At 38.3% G+C, this 21,757-nt stretch overlaps 1 protein-coding gene across 1 annotated transcript in view; it reads right to left on the reverse strand.

Annotated features, from left to right (window-relative positions):
* The window catches only part of LOC5568566 (protein CASC1), an 88,556-nt gene that overhangs the window by 50,107 nt on the left and 16,692 nt on the right, over positions 1–21,757 (reverse strand). Inside the window, exons 4-6 of the mRNA XM_021850110.1 lie at positions 10,987–11,165; positions 10,714–10,907; positions 10,290–10,616 (exon numbers count right to left, since the gene is read on the reverse strand). Of these exons, the coding sequence (XP_021705802.1) occupies positions 10,290–10,616; positions 10,714–10,907; positions 10,987–11,165 (700 nt within the window). The remainder of the gene's footprint in view (positions 1–10,289; positions 10,617–10,713; positions 10,908–10,986; positions 11,166–21,757) is intronic.

Here is a 21,757-nt window from a genome sequence, read left to right on the forward strand (position 1 = left end):
GTGTGCGATTGTAAATTGAGAAAGCCGTTCGACGGCTTTTTATTCAGGATCTGCGTCTAGCGATCTACAGCCCAAGCTCGGCACACCGCATCTGCTCGCTAAACGTTGCTCTCGACCCCACGCTTCAGCGTTCAAAAGTCCCGGTTTGAGGGGAAAGCCGGAAGGGAACAAACCGTTCCGACAGAGCGGCCATCACCAATTTCTATTAGCGTGGACAGGCCACGTGTGAAGCCTCCGACGATCCCCACCGTCGTCAACTGCGTCATCCGTCACCGACGCAAGTGATTTCCGGCGTGCGACACTTCACCAAGAGGTAATTCCAAAAAGTCGCAGTTCGTTGCTGTATTTGGAGTGGTAGTCGCAATACCACCATCACCGATTTGCTAAATTCGGAATCCTGTTTTGCCGTCGCATTCTTCGTCCGGTGCTTCTGCTTTGCCGGCGCATTCATCACCGTCGCTTCTGCTTTGCCGGCGGCATTCTTCGCAGCATCTAAAAGGGTCCGTGAGTACAAGCCAAACCAAACTAACCATGCGCATGCGTTAATTCTCCACACAAATAACCGAGCTCGAAGACAAGAAGAAGATAATCGATAAATGTCGATAGAATCAGATTAGAAATCCGCACACACATTAGGGAAAGTAGGAAGAAGAATGAAGAGGAAAGGAACACACAATTATGAATAAAAACCTAGGTTATCAAATTTGAATAAATTTCTAAATGTTTTTGCTGTTCACAACCAAATTATGTATTTTTGTAATATGTTAGTGCTTTCCCTGTAACAGTTTTTTTGGTCTTCGAGATTTCTCACGTTTCGCGTCGTTCTACCTGTTTTTTTTTCTGTTTTTTGAACGTCAGGGTAGACTGCCTGGGAAATCAGTCTCTCCACTCACGTGTCTGAAGCGGACAAGGAAATTTGAATTAGTGAGTTCTTCCAGTGATGATGCTCGTGAGTTTCCTAAATTGCTATTAGGACTCTTATAAAACAAACCCGCCCTGAGGTTGGGTTTCTTGCCGGGCAAACATAATTCGACAGACGGTCCTCTTCGGAGGTGGCGCTAAGGCCGTCTGTTTTTTGAGCCAGGGAACGGAACAGGAGACGGAAAACCTTTAGCCGTATTTACTTCATGCCTAAAAAACGTGATCAGACTGATCAGACGTTTCAATATAAGGATTCTTCAGAGAATTCAACCAATCATCTCTCAACAGGCCTAAAATTTCTGTGAGGATTACTGGTGACGTTACGCCAAATATTATTACATGTATTTACTGTTTTCCAGAGAGTGAAATTCAGGTGTTTGTTGAAGTTTCCTACAGTTAATAACTCGAACATTTCTTATGAACTACTTTAAATGATTCCTGCACAAATTTCATAAGGAGTTTCCTCCAGGTTTTTATTAGGGATAGGAAAATTCATTCAAGATTTTTTTTTTCCAAAGATTTATATTTTAAGGAAGTGATCTTTCTCGGAGCTCATCCAGAGATTTTTCAATAGAATACAGAAATAACTTCTAAGTTTTTTTTATTATTTTCTTCTTATTTTCGTTTAGATTTTTTGCAAAATTGCAACTAAAAATTTATCTAAAACTATCTTTAAAGACTTTCTTCAGAAATAACTTCTAAGTTTTTTTTTTATTATTTTCTTCTTATTTTCGTTTTTGCAAAATTGAAACTAAAAATTTATTACGCGTTGCAAGAAAAATTTTGATTCCTGGAAAATTGGAACCCTCAGGCTGCTAAATTTTCCAGGTTAAACATCAAAGTCAGCCTTTCTCGTCGTTAGGTGTGATTGTTTTGATTGGCGTGACAATCAGGAACAAATTTTAAGATCACCTCGAGGACAGTGATTAAATCACAAAATTGTGTATGATATGAAGTATGAACACATGAAGCATTATTGCAAGTACCTACACGTCCAATTGCCAAACAAAATAATATTAAATTTATCACGAACATATAAGTTCTTAGAACTCCGCTGTGGGGTGCAATTTTGCTAGTATAAATTTGCCTACGCTAGACTTTAAAGTTTTTAATTGAATATACAATCGAACCATGCAGATGGAAATGGGATTTGAACCTATTTGCTCGATGAGTAAAAATGTGAGCCACAATTTGATTCCGTATTTGTGTTTAACGCACTTTACCAGGAACGCTTAACATGATGCCTTCATGAAATCGATGTCCCTTATCTATCCTATATACTGTCTTCGTTTTCGTAATTACAATTAGCATTCCCAAGGAGGGATAGGTGTCTAACAGCATTGGAATTAATTGGAAAGATCAATTTTTAAGTTTTCTCCCAGGACATGAAAGGTAAACCAACGATGTGAAGAGTAGTGATTGATTGATGTTTTTTTTTTTTTCAATAAGCTTTCAACGCACACTATGTGATTTTTGTTCTGTGCGGAGATAGCCCACTGCGAGTCATTTCCGCGAGCCTATCCAAATTTTTAAATTTCCCCGAAATATCTAAAACTATCTTTAAAGACTTTCTTTTAGGTATTCTTAAACGGTTTTTCCAACTTTTCTCATAGAATTCATCCAGAATTTCTCTAAGAACGCCTCCAACGAGATGGAAAGGAAATTTTTAAAAAATAATTGGAGGGATTTTCTGAAAAAAAAAATCCGTTGGACATTTCCAAACTAAACCCTAAGGATATCACAGATTCTGGTAAAATAGATGATAAATTTATACAAGAGAGAAGCTTTCTAAAGATCTTCGAATTTCTTGTAGACTCTTGAGAAAGTCTTGGATGAGTATCCTGAATGTCACATAGAGTAATTATTTGAAAATTTACCAAACGAAACCCTGCATAATTCCTTGTAGGATTTTCTAGAGGAAATCCTTCTTCTTGTATCTGGCGTTACGTCCCCACTGGGACAAAGCCTGCTTCTCAGCTTAGTGTTCTTATGAGCACTTCCACAGTTATTGACTGAGAGCTTACTATGCCAATGACCAGTTTTGCATGTGTATATCGTGTGGCAGGTACGAAGATACTTTATGCCCTGGGAAGTCGAGAAAATTTCCAACCCGAAAAGATCCTCGACCGGTGGGATTCGAACCCACGACCCTCAGCATGGTCTTGCTGAATAGCTGCGCGTTTACCGCTACGGCTATCTGGGCCCGTAAGGAAATCCTTGGAATATCTCTAATGGAATTCTCGAAGGAATTATTGATGTAGCATTGAATGGTTCCAAACCCTAAATGAACTATTAAATTAAAGAATCTATTGAGGATTTACTTCACAAATTATACAAGTTTGAAAGAACTCAAAATTTTTGGAGAAATTTATCCCCGGTTGGATCTATTGTAAAATTTCTGTAAGATGTCCTAGTAAATTTTGTGGAACATGCTGTGGTGGAGTTTATGTAACAATTCCTGTAATAATCTATGGAGTAATGCCTGAAGGAGTGGTTCGAAAATGACACAAAGTAATACTGAAAAAAAAAATAACATGAGAGCTTCTTCTATTTCATTTCTCGAAAAACATTCTACATGTTTGATCTCGCATCAGCATCTCCCTGGCTGTGCAGATCACACCTAGCGTGTGATCCCATTCAATTGATCCCCTTTGCGCCCAGTATCAGTAGCAGCCTAATTTTATTATCTTTGCTAAATTAGGCATCGTGGTGACACACCGCAAGCGTAGCATTGCTTTGTGCCATTGCAATGCTTTGTACGCACGATAGCATTCAACCGTACTACCTCTGTAATATATAAGCAACACTCGACACAGCATCACATCACTTGTAAATTTGTATCCCTCTTGCTTGTACATTATCGTTCGTTCCCCACCGAGCGGGCACGCTGCCCCTCGGTGGTAATAAATTAGCAGTATGAAAAGTAGTGCGTTTGAGTCGTTGTCCGTTCATCACCACCAAAAATAATCACAACGTAGGGAAAGACATCCTGGCCGCAACATTACAAGATTTTTTTTTTTCAACTATAGAATAAACCTATGTATAATTTATTGGAAGTAATCTTGTAGGAATATTTTTGTAGTTACGACACTGAGATGAATAACGGAAAAAAATTGTGAAACTGAAATAAACTTTTCAGGAAATCCTGTACGAATTTCTGGGAGAATCAGCGAAGTAATTATATTGGTGAACTGGTGAACGATTTCCTGTAGCAAATTCTAAAGTATTTTTTCTTAGCATAGCTTGAGAAAACATTGAAAGATTTAAAATCGATTGCCTGAGAGAAACATTAGAATAATCTTTAAAACAAATTCTGGAGGGAACCCTAGAGAAGGTTGTATACAAATCCCTAGGAAAATTCCTGAAGTTTTTTAGTCACTTTTTGTAATCTTTGTAGTACAAACATTCATTTTGAAAGGCTTGGAAACTGGCTTGGTTTAGAGTATAGCTCACGATACAAATGTTTCCAAAGCAGTTCTTGGCTTTCTCCGGCTCAAGTTATAGAGAACCTCTGGATACCTAGGAACCTGGGGCCCGGTGCGGACCGCACCCCCTAACTACGCGACTGGGCTCCCATGATACTAAAGGTTACAAATATAGAACACACAAAAAAACCCAACCAAACCAAACCAATGACGAATGCTTCACGGAAAGCTTCTTCTAACTGGAGAAGAACGATGGTTTCCCAGACAACCAAAATGTACGTATAACGAAATCACCTGGAGGCTTTATATGCGCAAAATTTCACTTATAAGATGTCGTGAAAAGGCCTTCTACGTACAAAAGTGGAGGCGATATGCATGCATATATTATGTGATGAATAATAACATACAATGCGAGTGTATAAATATTCTACCGAACCAACCTGTGATCTTATGCGACTTAACTTATGATAACAAATGTTGATTTGACAGCTGCTACGGATTGATGCGACTTACTTTATACGAGTGTACGAGACGAAACAAAATGTATAAATAAACTCAAACTGACGAGTTTATCCACGATGTTTTGCGGGTTTGATGTAATTAGTATGAATAAACGAGTTGTAACGTGAACTTTCATGCGATTTCTGGTTGTCTGGGTTACTGCACTTACACTTACAATGCGTATAAATTACAGCCGCCGCTAGCGCATTTTCCTATGGGAAGCGTGCGAGTGGTCATTGGTTTTCCAGTATAACAATATGGATTGATGAAACAAAAATAAAATTTGGAAAATTTTTCATGATTCAAGCAATAGTTTTTCCGCAATTTTTCCGACAATTTTTTCCATGGTAAAAAATTCCCGGGAAATATTTTTCCTTTTATATTTTAAACTAGTGGCAATACGTCTTGCCATCTAGTAAACTGTTATGAATCGTCATGTAACAGATGACAAGATAACAGATTTGTTTTCTCCCGTTTTCCCAACTATTCCGGAGACATTCCTTATTTTTTTTCTTCGCATGAACACGTCGCAGCCCTTAACGAAGGTAATAGTGAAAGATTTGTGTGAATATGTTGACCTGTTTTCACGTCGTTTCGTGACATACAAACACCATTCCTTTTATATTTATATAGATAGATAGATAAATTGCTGAGGAAATTTGCTTTCGATTTCACAAAAAAAACTTTTGTTCAACGATGCATAGTTTAGGAGATATGATTTTTTTATAATTATTGGTACAGTGATACCTCCATGAGTCGATGTTCCATGACTCGATATCGACTCATGGAACCATATTGAAAACAAAATTTCATGGTTACTATGATGATCCTCTCAAACGGCTTTCCAAGGCATTTGTTTCCACGACTCGATATTTCCATGAGTCGATGTACCCTTGAGATATCGACTCATGGAGGTTTAACTGTATATAGGGAAATCGTGAAAATTCCTAGAGTTTTCCGAGAAACTAGACCACTATACATCTTTTGAATTATACTTTTGGTCATATATCCACGTGCTCTACGTCTGGAAAATGTTTCATACAAATCGGAGAACCTCCGACTCAAACCTGTCCGATAATTAAAAAATGGCCTGCTGAAACTTAGTGGTCCCATACCACGGGTTTCCCGGTGGTCATTACGGTGCTCCAATAGGACCAGAATAAATATCCATTAATCCTTTTGTCAAAATACATCCAACCATACAAAAATCGTAAAAAATTGGACTTCATTCATTTGTTTTTGGGGTTAAAAATCTCTATTCACTGCCCACATGAGCACCTATTAAACAATATAAGGACGGTTTAGATTACTTGTTTAGTAACGAAACTACAGGTTGTCAAAGTAAGGATCTCTAAACGACCCTTAGTCACAATTTTTATTTTTATTTTTTTTTTTATGAACTAAGGAAGGTTGAACAAGTTCAAATTTAAGGCAACACAACTACTTATTATAGATTTTCAATGATCTATTTTTAAAAAGCATGCTTATTTCAAGGATGTGTTATTCTACGCAAACATTACTCTCTATAATTGCTTCCTTTTCTTCTACCATCTTCCTTTGACCATGATTTCTCAGTTTATCGACGGTGTCCGATATTGGATGCTGTTTGGTACTGGGAGATTTCTCCCCATACCACAAATTCTACAAATAAGAAAATTGCCTATGCATTTTTTTTTAATGTGGACCCCTTACTAATATGTAGAACTTTGTAGAAAACTGTTTTTGTTTGAAGTTTCATTCAGAAGCTCTAAATGATTTTTTTCTCACAAATCTGTTAAAAAAACTATCTAGGGAACCGGATCCTATTTTTGGCACTCTTGATTCACTTCGGCAGTGGGGTTTTTTTTAAAGCTACTGAGCCACATATTAGTCCACAATATGCATCGTACTGAAGTGCTTCTTATTGCAAACACGGTGCTCCCCTGACCGTTATTATCAGTAAAAAATCTCCATCAAATCTGTGCTCACCAGTCGATTTCTATAGCTAAGCTGCATGTTTGGGCAAAATTTCAAAAAAAAATCGTAGGGCCCGTTTTGAAGTTACGCCCTTTTGAATATGTAAGTCCACTAATTCAAAAGAAATCTGAGATAATTAAACGAGTTTTCATTGGCCGTGATTATCAGAATAGATATAACATTAAAATTTGAACCAAAATTGGTTTATATAGTTATTTGTAACTTCTGGAATGAGTTTTGAATGAGAAGATCAAAAAAAATGGTTACGCCCTTTTGAAAGTGTAACCATTGAAACACTAATTTTAACTAGATTAGTTTGGCATTCTTATACCCTTGAGCATATTCAAATGTTTTCAATGGCACATTGTACTTATATGCCACCAAAGTATTCACAATCAACTGATTTTCCATGGGCTCAAGTGTTTTAAGGTATTACGGAGCAAATTTCATCATGTAACCAAATTAGTTCTTGTAGCACAATATTCTGTCTAGTTTGATTAACCCATTCAGATTATATTACATGCAATTGATCGTTGCCTATTGTACATCGAAGCGAAATATACGTCAAGGAATACTTTACGAGTTAAGTTTTCGGTTATGGGTAGCAGTGTATGGAATAAAATAAAATTAACAACGTAGAAAGCAGCGATACAAATGGAAGAAATGCAAAGTTTAGAACATCCGTTTTATTTTGTTTAATAGAGTTCAAAATTGTTGCATTTACAGAGCTTAATTTTGAATGTTTGTCTTTGTCAATTTGGAAAACTTTGTGAAGCTCCCAAAGTATTTTCGTTTGTGATGAGTCATAGCAGCTGGCGATTCTTTACTTCACAAGCACAGTCTGCGATCGAAAACAAATAAAAGTTTACATGGAAATCTTCAGTTTGTGTAGGATTGAAACCATATTCTGGTAGGTAGACCAGCAGGTTATCAACAGGGCCACAGAACAATTTACGATTTTCCGGTCATCAAAACTGGGATTTACGTTAAATCCATGAACAACTCTGTTTTCCCATATTTTATATATTTTTTCAAAATACAATCAAGGGGCTTTGAATTCCATTACCCCGAATACCCGAAGACCATCTCCGCAAGTTCCAGTTTCTAGAATGGCATTACATCGAATTCCATTATCACGGGACAATGTCATGCAAGGTAATTATATATTCGGAACAATAGCATTCAATGTAATAGTGCGTTCAGGGTGATGACACTCGGGTTAATGAAATTCGGAGTTATAATTCGGTCATAACTCGGAGGTATAGAACCTTCTAAAGAGAGTTTGATTTTCAAGGGAGACATGTAACATAGATCTCTGAAAGTGTTATGATTTTAAATTCAATGAAACCAAATAATAACGAATGTTTCTTACTTTTCTAAAGCATATTTCAAGTACTGAGGCTTTCTCTTCACGAGTTAGCATGAGAATGGATTGAATGATTTATACAATTCTTTCTCTATTGTATTTATGCAATAGCCACAAATACAAATGATCACAAAAGTATTAACATAGGTCTACAGTTCTACAGTTAGACCAATTGTGCATTACTCAGCAATTGAAGTTTATGTTCTGAAGCAGTACAAAGTCAGCCGCAATAGCCAGTAGCCGCTCCGCCAGTAGTAGCCTGCCCGCACTAGGACATAGCCTGTTTCTCTGCTTAGTGTTCTATGAGCACTTCCACAATTATTAACTGAGACCTCTCTTTGCCAAAGTTGCCATTTTCGCATAGTATATAGTGTGGCAGGTACGATCATACTCTATGCCCAGGGAAGCCAAGAAAATTTTCATTACGAAAAGATCCTGGACCGATCGGAAATTGAACTCAAACACCTCCAGCCAGGATTCGCTTTGTAGCCGCGGACTTTAACCACTCGGCTAAGGAAGGCCCAAGGTAGCTAGTTGGGCCATAGAAATATTTTATGAATAGTAATAATGACACGAAAATTGCTCCGTAATGCCTTGGAGCGCTTGAGCCTTTGAAAAAATGATCAATTGTGAAAGGCTTTGGCGACATGTAAGTGCAATGTGTCATTGAAAACATTTACCTATGCTTAACGGAATGCCTGCTTCAAAGAATGCCTAATTAATCTATTGGAAATTAGTGTTTTCAATGGTTACTCTTGCAAAAGGACGTAACTCCAAATTTCGTCTTTCTTCTCATTCAAAACTCCTCCCAAAAGTTACAAATTAGTATATAAACCAACTTCGATTCAAATTTTAATATTATATCTATTCTGATAATCACGGTCAATGAAAACTCGTTAAAATATCTCAGATTTCCTTTGAATTAGTGGACTTACACATTCAAAAGGGCGTAACTTCAAAACGGGCCCTACGATTTTTTTAAAATTTTGCCCAGACATGCAGCTTAGCTATAGAAATCGACTTGTGAGCACAGATTTGATGGAGATTTTTACTGATAATAACGGTCAGGGGAGCACCGTGACAAAGTTTCAGACGATTCGGCCGAGAAAATCCCCCAATACCAAAGTGAATCATGAAAGTGCCCAAGTAGCTCTGCACCCTATATGCTGCGTAAGCTGTTCATATTGTATGAGATAAATAGTACAAAATAAAACCCATCCCATCGACTAAATTGCTCCGCAGCCGAAAGTACCACCTGGGATGGAAATGTTCGCCTGCGGAAACGGTCATGTTTTTTTCAATTTACATCATAGAGCTTTTTGGGATTTGATGATAAAAAAGGTCATTAAGATCGGGTGGTGGTGGTCACTGCGATAGCAAGAGGGATTTACATTGTGCGTAAATTTAAACGAGCATTGAAAGCCTTGGAAAATGGCCACCGTAATGGTATAATATTGTAAAGTACGATTACTAGATGACCCATGTCGCCTAGAGCGAAAAGTGTCTTTCAAAGTAAAACTGATCATTACGATAATTATTCTTGGAAACTATCAGCATTAACTTGATTCCACTTTGTATGTAGGGGAACATGGTCCAAGACGCACAGATGGGGTAAAATGGCCAACCTCAAAAAATCATTAAATAAAATATGTTTACCGAAGAGTTGCCGCCACAACCCTTGGACATAAACTCATAGATTGTTCCCTTTTTCGCCTAAATTTTAAGGTTTTCCGATGATTCCTTTAAAGAATAAGCGTTTTCATACCACAGAGCAAACTCATGGAGAAACATGGTTGCAAACTACTAGTTCTCCATACTAAATGGCATTCCACCCCATCCATTTGGTCATTTTGAACCACCCCCATTTTTCAACCAACTTTTCTACTCGATTTAAACCCGGTAACAATGCCAAATTTTGGAAATGTTTTCATGATGGTAGCTAGCAAATATTGTAAAGTTACTGTTAGGACTTCGAATGGCGTTAAAATGTGGATCTCATTATGATAAAACGACACAAATCCTTAAGGTGGCCTTTTGGACCATTTGACCCTACCTTATTTCCAACTGTGTGCCAATCAAAGTAAAACATCAAACCTCACCCACCCCCAACTGAAACTCACCCGTCCGCAGCAGCGACTTTTTCGCAATTTTAACTTCCTGCATCGGTTGTTCCAGATAATCGATGCAATAGACACCGGCAATTATGCGATGGCTTCTCATGTTCACGTCGTTTTCGAACAAATTCAGCGCCTTGGTTCCCTTTTTGGCGCGCTCCTTCTTCATCAGCTCGTCCGCGTGTTCGGTGTAGATTTTGTCCACGTCGATGTCGTGGGTTGCCCTTTCGTCGTCTTCGGAGTCTTCCGGTCGTTTCTCCCGCGGTTCCTCGTACACCGCCTTCAGGATCTCCTTCCGCTTCTTCCACTCGATTCGGCTAATAATACGCAGATCTGTGATCCCGTGATGGAAATAAATAGAAACAACATTCCATTGTGAGATGGAGACATCACCGCAGCACAAAGCGAGAGGTTGGAAATATTAATTTACCAGCACGATGATCCTGCCTGTAGGGCATGTCGTAGCTAGGGCAATAATCACTGAAATGGTCATAACTTATCCATAAACCTCTTATTGCCGAATGATGGCACTTTACGGCAGCCGGCAGAACCAGATGGAATCCCAGCAGCGGGAAATCGATATCCGTGTGTTTGCTGTCCTCTTTGGCCTTCTCCTTGGGGTTGCTATGAATAACCAATAAAGCACATTTGAAATTTGAATATCCAGAGCTGTAATTTTTGGCTTAAAGCGGTTGTGATTTACAGTTGAGGGGTTGGCATATCCCGGAGCCCGTAGAGCTGCATTTTGAACACATCCGATTCGTACTTGTGGGTCACCTCGAGCAGCCCCGTCAGTTCCATGTCCCGGTTGATGTTGCTCAGGACTTTGTATGCGAACTCGTCGATGTAGTTGGCCAGCACCCGGCGAAACTCGGTTTTCATCTGTAGGAGGGGTTTGAATATGGAAATGAATGAGTCCCTTTCCGGGGCGATTTATGGATTGCGATCCGAATGGCCAATAAAACTTTTATCTCGCATTGTGGTAAATTAAGAAATAATCCTAGTGCTGGCATTTCCGGTTTCGGGGCATTGATTGTGATTGTTGAGTTTCAGACTATGAACAATTTCATGGTTTACATCAACCATTAAGTTGTAAACGCAATGAGCTGACAATTGATCAATTTGTTGGAGGATTTCAATTGAGTGGTAACAATTAGTATCAACTGATTGTGATTTCTTCCATTGTCACCCTCAATGCCGGATAAGGATACCGTAATCTGGGGTAGCATTGAACTTTTTCTGAGTATTCCTCAAATATTTCTTTTTGAAATGGAAATGTGTCATGTCTTATAAAGCCTGTCCACGATAAATTTCGGACACTGATGGCGGGTGTACCACAGAAAGTTCGAGAATTTTACAGAAAGAAGGATTAACATCCTTGTCAACTGTTTATTTTGTAGATATAACTCTTTTATTCTGATATAAACAATTGTTTTTGTTGAATTATGAGTAACTTTTTTTTGCTGCCATTATTTGGGTGTCCGAAATTTAACGTGGACAGGCTTTATTTCTGAAACAAATAGTGGCATCGCTCGTGGCTGTGTTTTCTGAAAGATTTGAGCATCTTAAAAAAATATGTAGGTATTTAGCTGATATGGCGTAACATTGATCATCCATGTAAACAACGTTCGGGATATTGAAATAGTAGTTTACGGAACAAGTTGCAGAATGATGATTATTACAGCACGAGTCGTGAAATGTCGACGAGTGCTGTATAAATCGAGTTCTGCAACGAGTTACGTACAACATTTTTTGCAATTTCGTAGAAGACCACTTGAGGGTATCAGAAATTATATCAGAATGCCTTAATTATTATTTTACAATTTATGAAATATTGTTGTGTAAAGATTTATTATCCAACTCAAAACAGTTGCGTAATGAATCATTACAGCACTGCTTTCAGTTGCGTACTGACTATTGCCGCACTGCATACTTCAGTGCAGGAAAGTATGCCGTTTCATGACAGATTGGCGTGATGTAAAACAGCCTATTACGATGAGAAATTGCAAAAAGATCGTTACCTAAGACCCGTGAAATCGAATATGGAGGCCGAATTCTTACAAGTCATTTACTTATTATTATTTTTAAATTAAAAGTTTCTTGAACCGCAGAATACGCCTATTGGTATGCAATTTCCTAAGGATAATTTCATTTTTTATGGTAATTCGTGAATTTTGCTTATTTGAACGTACGGGTGCACGGCGTTAGGCATAAATACGTTAGGCATACGAACGTTAGGCATAAGTACGATAGGCATAAATACGATAGGCATAACTTACAAAATGAAAATTGAAATAGTTTGTGTGAAAAGTGAGCGACTTTTTGATAATTATGGAGAGCTTCAAACATCAAAAGTGTGACCTTTCAAATGCGATTGCCTTGCAGTCGTCCCTTAGTTGTGAATCCTTTGAGGTCAATTTCTAGGACACAACTTTATTAAATGATTAGCATGAAATTGATGTAAATTGCGTTTATTAGCTTTGTGGTAACTTCTGTGACCATAGAGTAAAACCATGCTCCCATGATGAAGGTATTTTAGTTCGGTTTCAAGTCGATCCAGGATCCTTGGCCCTGAAGTATAATCGTGCTCATGTATCGTGCATAAATAAGAATGCAAAATGGCCACTTTTACAAAGCAAACTTTTGTTCAATAACTATGGAAGTGCTCCTAGAACACTTAGCTAAGAACTAGGGTTGGGGCGTAATGCCAAGAATAAGAACGGCGCTGTAACTGCTACTGATCTTTTGAGTTTGGTTGTACACATATTATTGGCATATTTTTCATCAGAGATTATCCCTTCTTTAAATTGAAGGCTGTTCTTTATTACTATACCGACGAAAAAATATCGGAATTTGTGCTGCTAGTGTTTTAATCAGCAATTTTCTTCTTTAAGCTTGACTGTTAAATTGATTTTGAAATCAAATTTTACTTTTCAAACTCGACGAATTTCAAATATTATTAAGCTGCTTTTGCCAATGCTTACTTATGTGGCTGATCAAAAATGTTTGAAAATCATCGAAAATTGTTGACAGAAGAGGCAAAGGAACTGTTTTCACTACATTTAATTGAAGAGCCTACTCGGAGTGGGAATTTAACGCCTTTCTTGCCGTCACACTACCACAATATTATTGTTGAAAATAATGTCACCTATCATAACATGAGTTTTTGACTTGACTCTAGATTGTTGTCTTCAAGTCAATTAATTGCATTATAAGTATTAATAATTATATGGAAGATTTCCCTTCTTCAGAATCAACGTAATTATGTAAGAGCTATATAACAAAAATGTCATATATTCACCAAATTAAACAACTCTAGAAATAAGTAATACTTGTACATCGCAAATGTACATGAATACTTACAATAATGGATAGAGCTGGACTTGAGAATAAACAAAATGAAAATATTGAAAATAGTGTTTTATAATCAACCAATCAACCCACCCCCTCGTAACACTTCTTGTATGAATTTTTCACTACATTTTATGAGCTGTTTCATGTTAAGGATACCCATCCATCCCCATCAACGTAATGGAATTTGTAAATTGACTCGAACAATGTTCGATATGAGCAGAGGTTTGAATAACATACACGTTATTTTATGCCAAACGTCCATTATGCCTAACGTATGTTATGTCTAACATCCATTATGCCTAACGTACCTATGCCTAACTTCTTTATGCCTAATGGGGTATACTCTTGAACGTACTTATGATAATAAATCGAATCTAGTATACGACACTGAAGACGGCCTTACAGTGAGGTCGAAACACGCGTATCTGTCAAAGGATATAAACTCTAGCGCAATCAAATAGTATAGTACTAAATTCGGTTTGTATTTATTTACACTTAGTTTAGTTTTTACATCGGAATCGTTTACGGCGATGCCATTTGTAGTATATCATTTTTCATATATCATTTGCAGATCTCGTGTAAGACATTAATCTTGGTTTTGTCATCTATAACGATAGAGCCAAAGAAATCATTGTTTCGAAAAGTTGAAAAATTTACGCATGATTGACATTAATTCGCATTGACTTATGCATTCAAGAAAAATGAATCATATGGAAAATATGCCATCAATTGATCCGAACTTTTTACGAGATGAGCCATTCCAATCAATGTTACCCCGCATGGGCGGTATGAATAAAAAGCGTTGAACTTTAAAGCATCTACTCAAAAACAAAATTCACAAAGTTTGCTACACTTTTGGTATGAATAAAAAAAAAACCTTTCGAACATGTAGTACCTACCTGAGAGAGACTCGCGAAGAGGAAAAATATCAACGTCATATGCAGCCCAGATTCCCCTCTCACGAAACGTCAAATGCAGCCCACCGTTTTTATGGCTGAAAAAGTGAAAAGTATTGTGTTCAAAGTAAACTGTTATTAAAAACCTCAGTCGGCGGAGCAGTTTTTTCCAAAGTTGGTGATAAATCTAAGCAGAAGATTAATTATTTCTAATGTCTGCTACGTTTGCTGGCATGAAATTTCACTCAAATGGCTATTTATGATTCGATGTGATGCAAACTTAATCATTTTTTGCTGAGAGGTTCATGTGAGGATTTGAACAGCATGCGCATAATTGGTATGCGCATGCGCATAATTGGTATGCACAAAGTGGAATAAGAAAAAAACTCAGCAATCACAGAAAAAGAAGACCGTCTTCGCGAGTCTCGTCTCAGGTACCTACTACTTTCCAACATGAGCAGTGACTGATGCTGCACGTTAAGAAAATTCTATTCAGAGTTCAGAGTGATGCTGTACGTTAATAAAATTCAATTCAGAGTGACACCTAAAATCAATAAAATCATGCATAGGGAAAGTGTACCAGTTATGGACATAGTGGTTCACTATTTGGCCATATGCGAAATTCGGATAACTTTCACATTTTTAATCTTTTCGAATGTTTTAACATCAAGATATATCGTTAATCTTACTGCTAAAACACAAAAAAACTTTTAAAAATGTTGAGACATTCAAATTATCACGCATGGCGAAATAGGGAACCACTATGGCCATAACTGGTACACCTACCCTATATGCCAAATTTGTCGCTTATTCACCAGCAAATTATGTGAAAATATGAATATTACTACATTCCCGCTATGCATCGCGTTATCGATCATTAACACAAATTCATGTAGGTTATGTAGCTTTACACGCTTTGAAGTGTAAATTTGCGATAACCATTCCCTTTATGTGCATGTGAATTTTATAATGATTCGACAACAAGGATTTTTCTGAGTATTTTGGAATTTTAACTAGAAATTTGTATCCTGTAACATTTTCAAGATTCCAGTACTGAGAATTTGATGAAATAGCGGTAGAATGTTGAGCTTCCTCTGAGAACTAAAAAAAAAAACAGCATGTTCAACTCCGATGATGGATATGGAATTCTTAGTATTTCTGTGGTATTCTCGTTATTTCGGTAGGTTTCCTGGTAGTATCCCTGGAATTCTTAGAAAATAAATTTTCACAATGGTGGTTGAATTATGGATTTTCTTTTATACTTTTACATTCAGACATTCAAAGGTTTATACTATAATTGAAGATTTCCTCTGAAATCCCAACGGAACTGGAAATCAAAGGGATCTAAAGTTTACAAGAATTCCAAAAATTTGGACCAGAGTTTGCAAGAATCTCACTGAAATCTCAGAGATTCTTACAGAAATACCGTCTTAAAGATACCCGAATAATTTCAAAAGATTAATAGCCAGATCAAATACCGGATTTACAATATTCCTAAAAGAATCCCAGAATTACTTCCACAATCCCAGAATTGTTATAACAAATCTAGAATGCCTATCAGAAACCCAGAATTACTATAGTGATTCCAGAATTCCAAAGGAAATCAGAGAATCTGGGATGATCAAGATGGTGATGATCAGAGAAGGTACGTGGGCGGCCATCAGGATGGAGAACCCGACGGAGGAACTGTCGGAGCGTGCCCTTGCAATCATTTGCTTGAGCATCGATTTGACAAACTACAGCCTTGTCCAGAATGCAACGACGGCTAAGGAACCATGGGACAGCTTAAAGGCAGAATTCCAAGACAGTGGATACTTCGGCAGTTAACCGGAATAAAGCTAGTTGATTGTGCCACGGTGGAAGACTATGTGAACCAGTTGATATCCACCAGGCACAAACTAGTGCAGATTGGTTTCGAGGTGAACGATCGATGGATGTCAAGCATCTTGCTGATGGGTTTGCCGAAACAATACGAGCCCATGATTATGGGCCTGGAAGCATCAAGAATCCAGATGCGAGCGGACACGATCAGAGCGAATCAGAGCGAAAATTCTCCAGGACGTGAAATGGCCCGACGACTTTACAGGAAGCGATTCGGGACGGGCGTTCTATGGCCAGCCAAAAGGGAAATCGAAGTCTTCCAAAACGGATAAATCCCATCTGAGGTGTTTCCGGTGCAACCAACCTAGTCATTATGCCTCCGAGTGCCAGCGAGAAGCCAAGTCAGAGCAGAAAGGGGCAACGTAGAGGAAGCCAGCAAACGTCGAAGAAGTTCGATAGGCACACGGCATTCATGGTGCAGTACGGTCGTTGCAATGCGAATGAGTGGATCTTCGATTCTGGTACGTCATCACACATGTGCCGGGAAAAGACGATCCTGAAAGAAGCAAAAGAGGTGAGTGATAGTCTCGTAATAGCAAACAGCATGGAGACGCCCGTAGTTGCCAAGGGCAACATAACGATCAAAGCAGACATAGGCGGAGGTACTGTGCATTCCCGACTTGGCCATGAATTTGCTGTCAGTGCACAAGATTTGCAGCCGTGGCCATCGTGTGGTATTCACCATCGACGTGTGTAAAGTCATCGACCCCAGCGGCCATGTGGTGGCTGTTGGAGAGCAACAAGGCGGAGTTTATCGGCTTCGCCAGAGTGGAAGAAATGTTTCATGTATGACCGCGCCGAAGGAAGACATCGGAATATGGCACCGTCGTATGGGGCACTTGAATGCGCACAGCTTGAAGCGGCTCCGTGGTATGGTCCATGGTGTGCAATTTGGCGATGGAGAGTTACCGGCGTGCATTCCGTGCTTGGAAGGGAAACATCAACGTCAGCCTTTCAAGTTCAAAGGGGCCAGAGCAGCAAATGTGTTGGATGTCGTCCACAGTGATTTGTGCGGTCCCATGGAAACGACATCCAAAGGCGGAAACAAATTCTTTCTCGCCTTTATCGATGATGCCAGTAGGAAGTGCTTCATCTACTTCATTCAAGAGAAGACGGAAGTGCTAGAGTACTTCAAGGATTTCTTGGCGTATGTGGAAACCCAAACTGGTAAGCGAGTCAAGCATTTGAGAAGTGACAACGCGACGGAGTACATCAACAAAGATATGAAGCGTTACTTGCGGCAATGTGGAATCCACCATGAAACCAGCGTGCCGTATAATACCGAGCAAAATGGTCTGGCCGAACCAAGGGGTGGATCACTTGTTCAGTGCACATCAAACAGGTCCGTCGCACTCGGGCTCAGATTGGGTAACACTTCTAGCACTGCATTTGGTCCCTCGGTAGTGTAAAAGGTACCCAAGTTTGACACATCGCAGTACACTTTTCACGGCATTCTAGATTACCTTATGAGCCATAAAATTTTGGGCATTTGCAAGGGACATGAAGGTCTATAATTTGTCTTTGCATCAAATGTACATTTATTTGCATCAAATGCATTTTTTCGACATTCACATCAACTTAGCTTTGTCTTTAATAACACCACTTTAGCAACGAATCGTTCTATAGCAACGCGTTGTTTATTGTGTACGTTTTAAATTTGGTTGCGCTCCTCACGGCAAATTGAATATTCTAAATCATGGTTCTTCCTTTTAATTTGCTAATCGTTATTTATTATTTCAGGTTATCGAACAAGTATTACTATCAGTATTACTATCGGATCTTCGAATACTGGCATAAGTCGTATCCTGCGTGCACACAGAACAATAGTACTTGTAAGCATGAATAAGATTTTTCATACTTGCAAAAATGGAAGATTTCTCCTAATGCTTCCAAAACTCAACTAATAATATTCCCACATAAACCAAAAGCTCTTTATTTGAAACCTTCAAGTAGACATGTTGTCACGATGAGAGGGGTTCCAATAAATTGGTCAGATGAAGTTAAGTATCTAGGGCTCATGCTAGATAAGAATTTAACTTTCAAAAATCACATTGAGGGCATTCAAGCCAAATGTAATAAATATGTAAAATGTCTCTATCCCCTTTTTTATAGAAAATCAAAACTTTGTCTTAAGAACAAGCTTTTGATATTCAAACAAATTTTCAGGCCAGTCATGTTGTATGCTGTACCAATATGGACTAGCTGTTGTAATACCAGGAAGAAAGCTCTACAGAGAATTCAAAATAAAATTTTGAAAATGATTCTGAGGCTTCCTCCCTGGTATAGTACCAATGAGTTACATAGAATATCCAATGTTGAAACATTGGAACAAATGTCAAATACAATCATTAATAATTTCAGGCAAAAATCGTTACAATCTTCTATTGCCACGATTAATGCGTTATATGTTTAGGTTAAGTTAGGTTAAGTATATTAAAACGTTTTTTTTTCTCTTATAAGCAGGTGAAATCAACTCACCTGTAAAAAAACTGAACTGCTACGGCAAATGAAATGTAATATGTTGTTAACAAAATGTTAATTAAATCTTAAATTTGTTTTACCAAATTAGGATGATAGTATTGTCAAATAACACAGAACACCTAGATATAAGAAATGAATGTAATGTTTGGAATGATACTAATAAAGAATTAAAAAAAAAAAAAAAAAAGCATGAATAAGACGATTAACCTCACTGAGCTGCCTTTATATGATTGGTGGAATCGAGTTGCAGAACTCGAAAACCCAAGACAAAAAAAATGGCCATTTTTATTTAATGAACTCGTTTTATTTGCTTCAACGATAGTTAGGAGTATGAATGGCATTCCAGTTGAATTTTTTATCCTTTCATCTAGCTCTTCGGTTCATGAACCGGATTGAACTTTTTTTTATCAGAATGTGTCCACTAGGTTAAGATGGAGAAGCGCAACGTTTTTGTTTGTTTGTAGAGCGACTAACAATTGATGTCTTCATATATTCAATTCTAAACCAGTGATTCATAATAATCTCCCCGGGCCAAACCGGAATAAGAGTTAGGTCGATTATCAGATTGACGATACTAGGTCTTCAATGCCACTAAAATGGGCAAAACGAGATTACGATCATGGTCACTGTTACTGCCTCTTGTTTTTTACGCAATGACAAAAATTCTTGGACAGATTCATCGGTGGATACGTAGCATTTCCACTATTCCAGATAGATTCACTTCCACGTTGAGCCTGCAAACAATTTGCATTCACGGTGACTATTTTACGTCTCCTCTTGTTGGAGAAACCCTTCTTGTCCAGTTTCGCATGTAGTTTCAACATAGAATCTAGAAGAATAAGTAACAATGATAAAAAAAACTATTTTTTCTTTATCAACGGAGACGCTCGATCTTCCTCTTAAATATTTTGTCAGGCCTAACTGTTCACGAAGAAATTTGAAACTTCATTATCCAAGTATTCTAAGTCAATACCCAAATGCCGATAATCTGGAAGTGTTATGAATCCTGAGTGTGTACATTTTTCGTATGGGGTAGCAGCTCTTCTCGATTTTGTGGAACGCCAATTTTGACACTTCGAAAAAACAACTGTAAAACGTTTGAGCAAGCCATGATTAGCAAATTTTCTGAAAGTGTGCATTTAAATGCATTTGAATGCATCAAATTTACTCGAAATCATTAGATGCATCAGGAGTGATCCACCCCTTGGGCCGAACGCATGAACCGGACCATCGTGGAGCGTGCCCGGTGTCTTCTGTTTGATGCTGGATTGGATAAATCGTTCTGGGCGGAAGCGGTTGGGACAGCCTGCTACCTAATCAACCGGTCACCAACGAAGGGCCTGCAAGTGACACCAGAAGAGCGGTTTTTCGGAACGAAGACGGACCTGTCCAATCTGCACGTGTTCGGTACCAGAGTGATGACGCACATACCAAAAGTGCGGCGGAAGAAATGGGACCCAAAATCCGAGGATGGTGTTTTCGTTGGGTATGCTGCAGGATCCAAAGGGTAGCGAACAAGGTAGCGAATCTACAATCCGAGGACCAAAAAGACGACGATGATGCGACCGAATCCGGTGACGAGGAGTTGCCAGAACTAGCCGGTGACACGGAGTTGCCAGAACCAACAGAATCTGCGCTGCTTCCACAACTAGAGGATCCACAATGTGTGGTCAGGCGCAGTGGCAGGGAGTACCATATCCCGAGCAGAAGAAAATAACTACTGAATACCAAATTGAGGTATTCCATACCAGATAATTTCCAATACTTACAACCTGAATGAGGTATGAATGAGCCCTGCATAAGAGGTAAAATACCTCAAATAATACCTTCTACATATTATACAAATACCAAGTTGATAACTAGATCAGGTGTTGTAATACCAAAATAATACTTGATGGATTTTCATATAAAAGTGAAATTTTTCAATGGTAGTTCAATACCTCCAGCAGTCCTCAATAGCTATCGAATACCAAAATGAAGTATTTTTAATTGTTTTAAACATTTTTTTCAAATACCATCATAATACCGTAATGAGGTATTGACAACTGAACAATACCTAATTTTGGTATGATACCAAAATATGGTATGCATAAGTATTGCGAGTTATTATTTCCTCCTCGGGTAGAGATCTATTAGTTTTGGCATAAATGCTTGGATACCATTTGTGGCCCATATTGAGGCAATTGTGCGAATTAACGGGACAAAAGTCATATAGGGGAACTTACATATTCTCGGCAGTCTAAGCCGATGCCGCGGTTCTTTTGTAATTTTCTCGGATATCAGCAGACAAATTACGTGTTTGTTTGTTTACATTTATGCGCTGCGCAATCCTCTATCGATTCACGCCGACAGACTTGTGAACATCTTTCTGGAAACGTTTTTGCAACGCTGCGAACATCTCTTGTCAGTGTGACTATTGTCGGCAGCCTCATTCTCTTCGGCAACTTTCCCATAAGCGCTGCAGGCGAATCTGTTCGGCAGCTCCAAATCAGTCGCATTTTGAAGCGTGTTCATTTGATTTGATGACATCTCTGTCGAAATTGTTCGTGTCGTCTCGAAAATCTCGTCAGCGGGAAGCTCACAGAACAAGGAATCATCTGAATGTTTTCATTGGTGTGTTTTGATAGAAAAACACTGTGTATTTGGCGTTTGAAATTTGGTTGCCGATAATAGTCGCATGGTGCCGATGCCGTAAGTCTCCCTAGTATTTCATTAAAAAAATATGAATTGCCTAACATAAACATGTTACCTTTAAATTAAGCAAAGTATGCCTTAGTTTTAAGAAAAACTTCTAATTTTGGGTTGACAAAATTGTTGTTATTTTTTTGATGAAAATTTGGTTTGTTTGTATTCAGCAAATTA

The sequence above is a fragment of the Aedes aegypti genome, chromosome 3 (genome assembly GCF_002204515.2).
Source record: "Aedes aegypti strain LVP_AGWG chromosome 3, AaegL5.0 Primary Assembly, whole genome shotgun sequence".
NCBI lineage: Eukaryota > Metazoa > Arthropoda > Insecta > Diptera > Culicidae > Aedes > Aedes aegypti.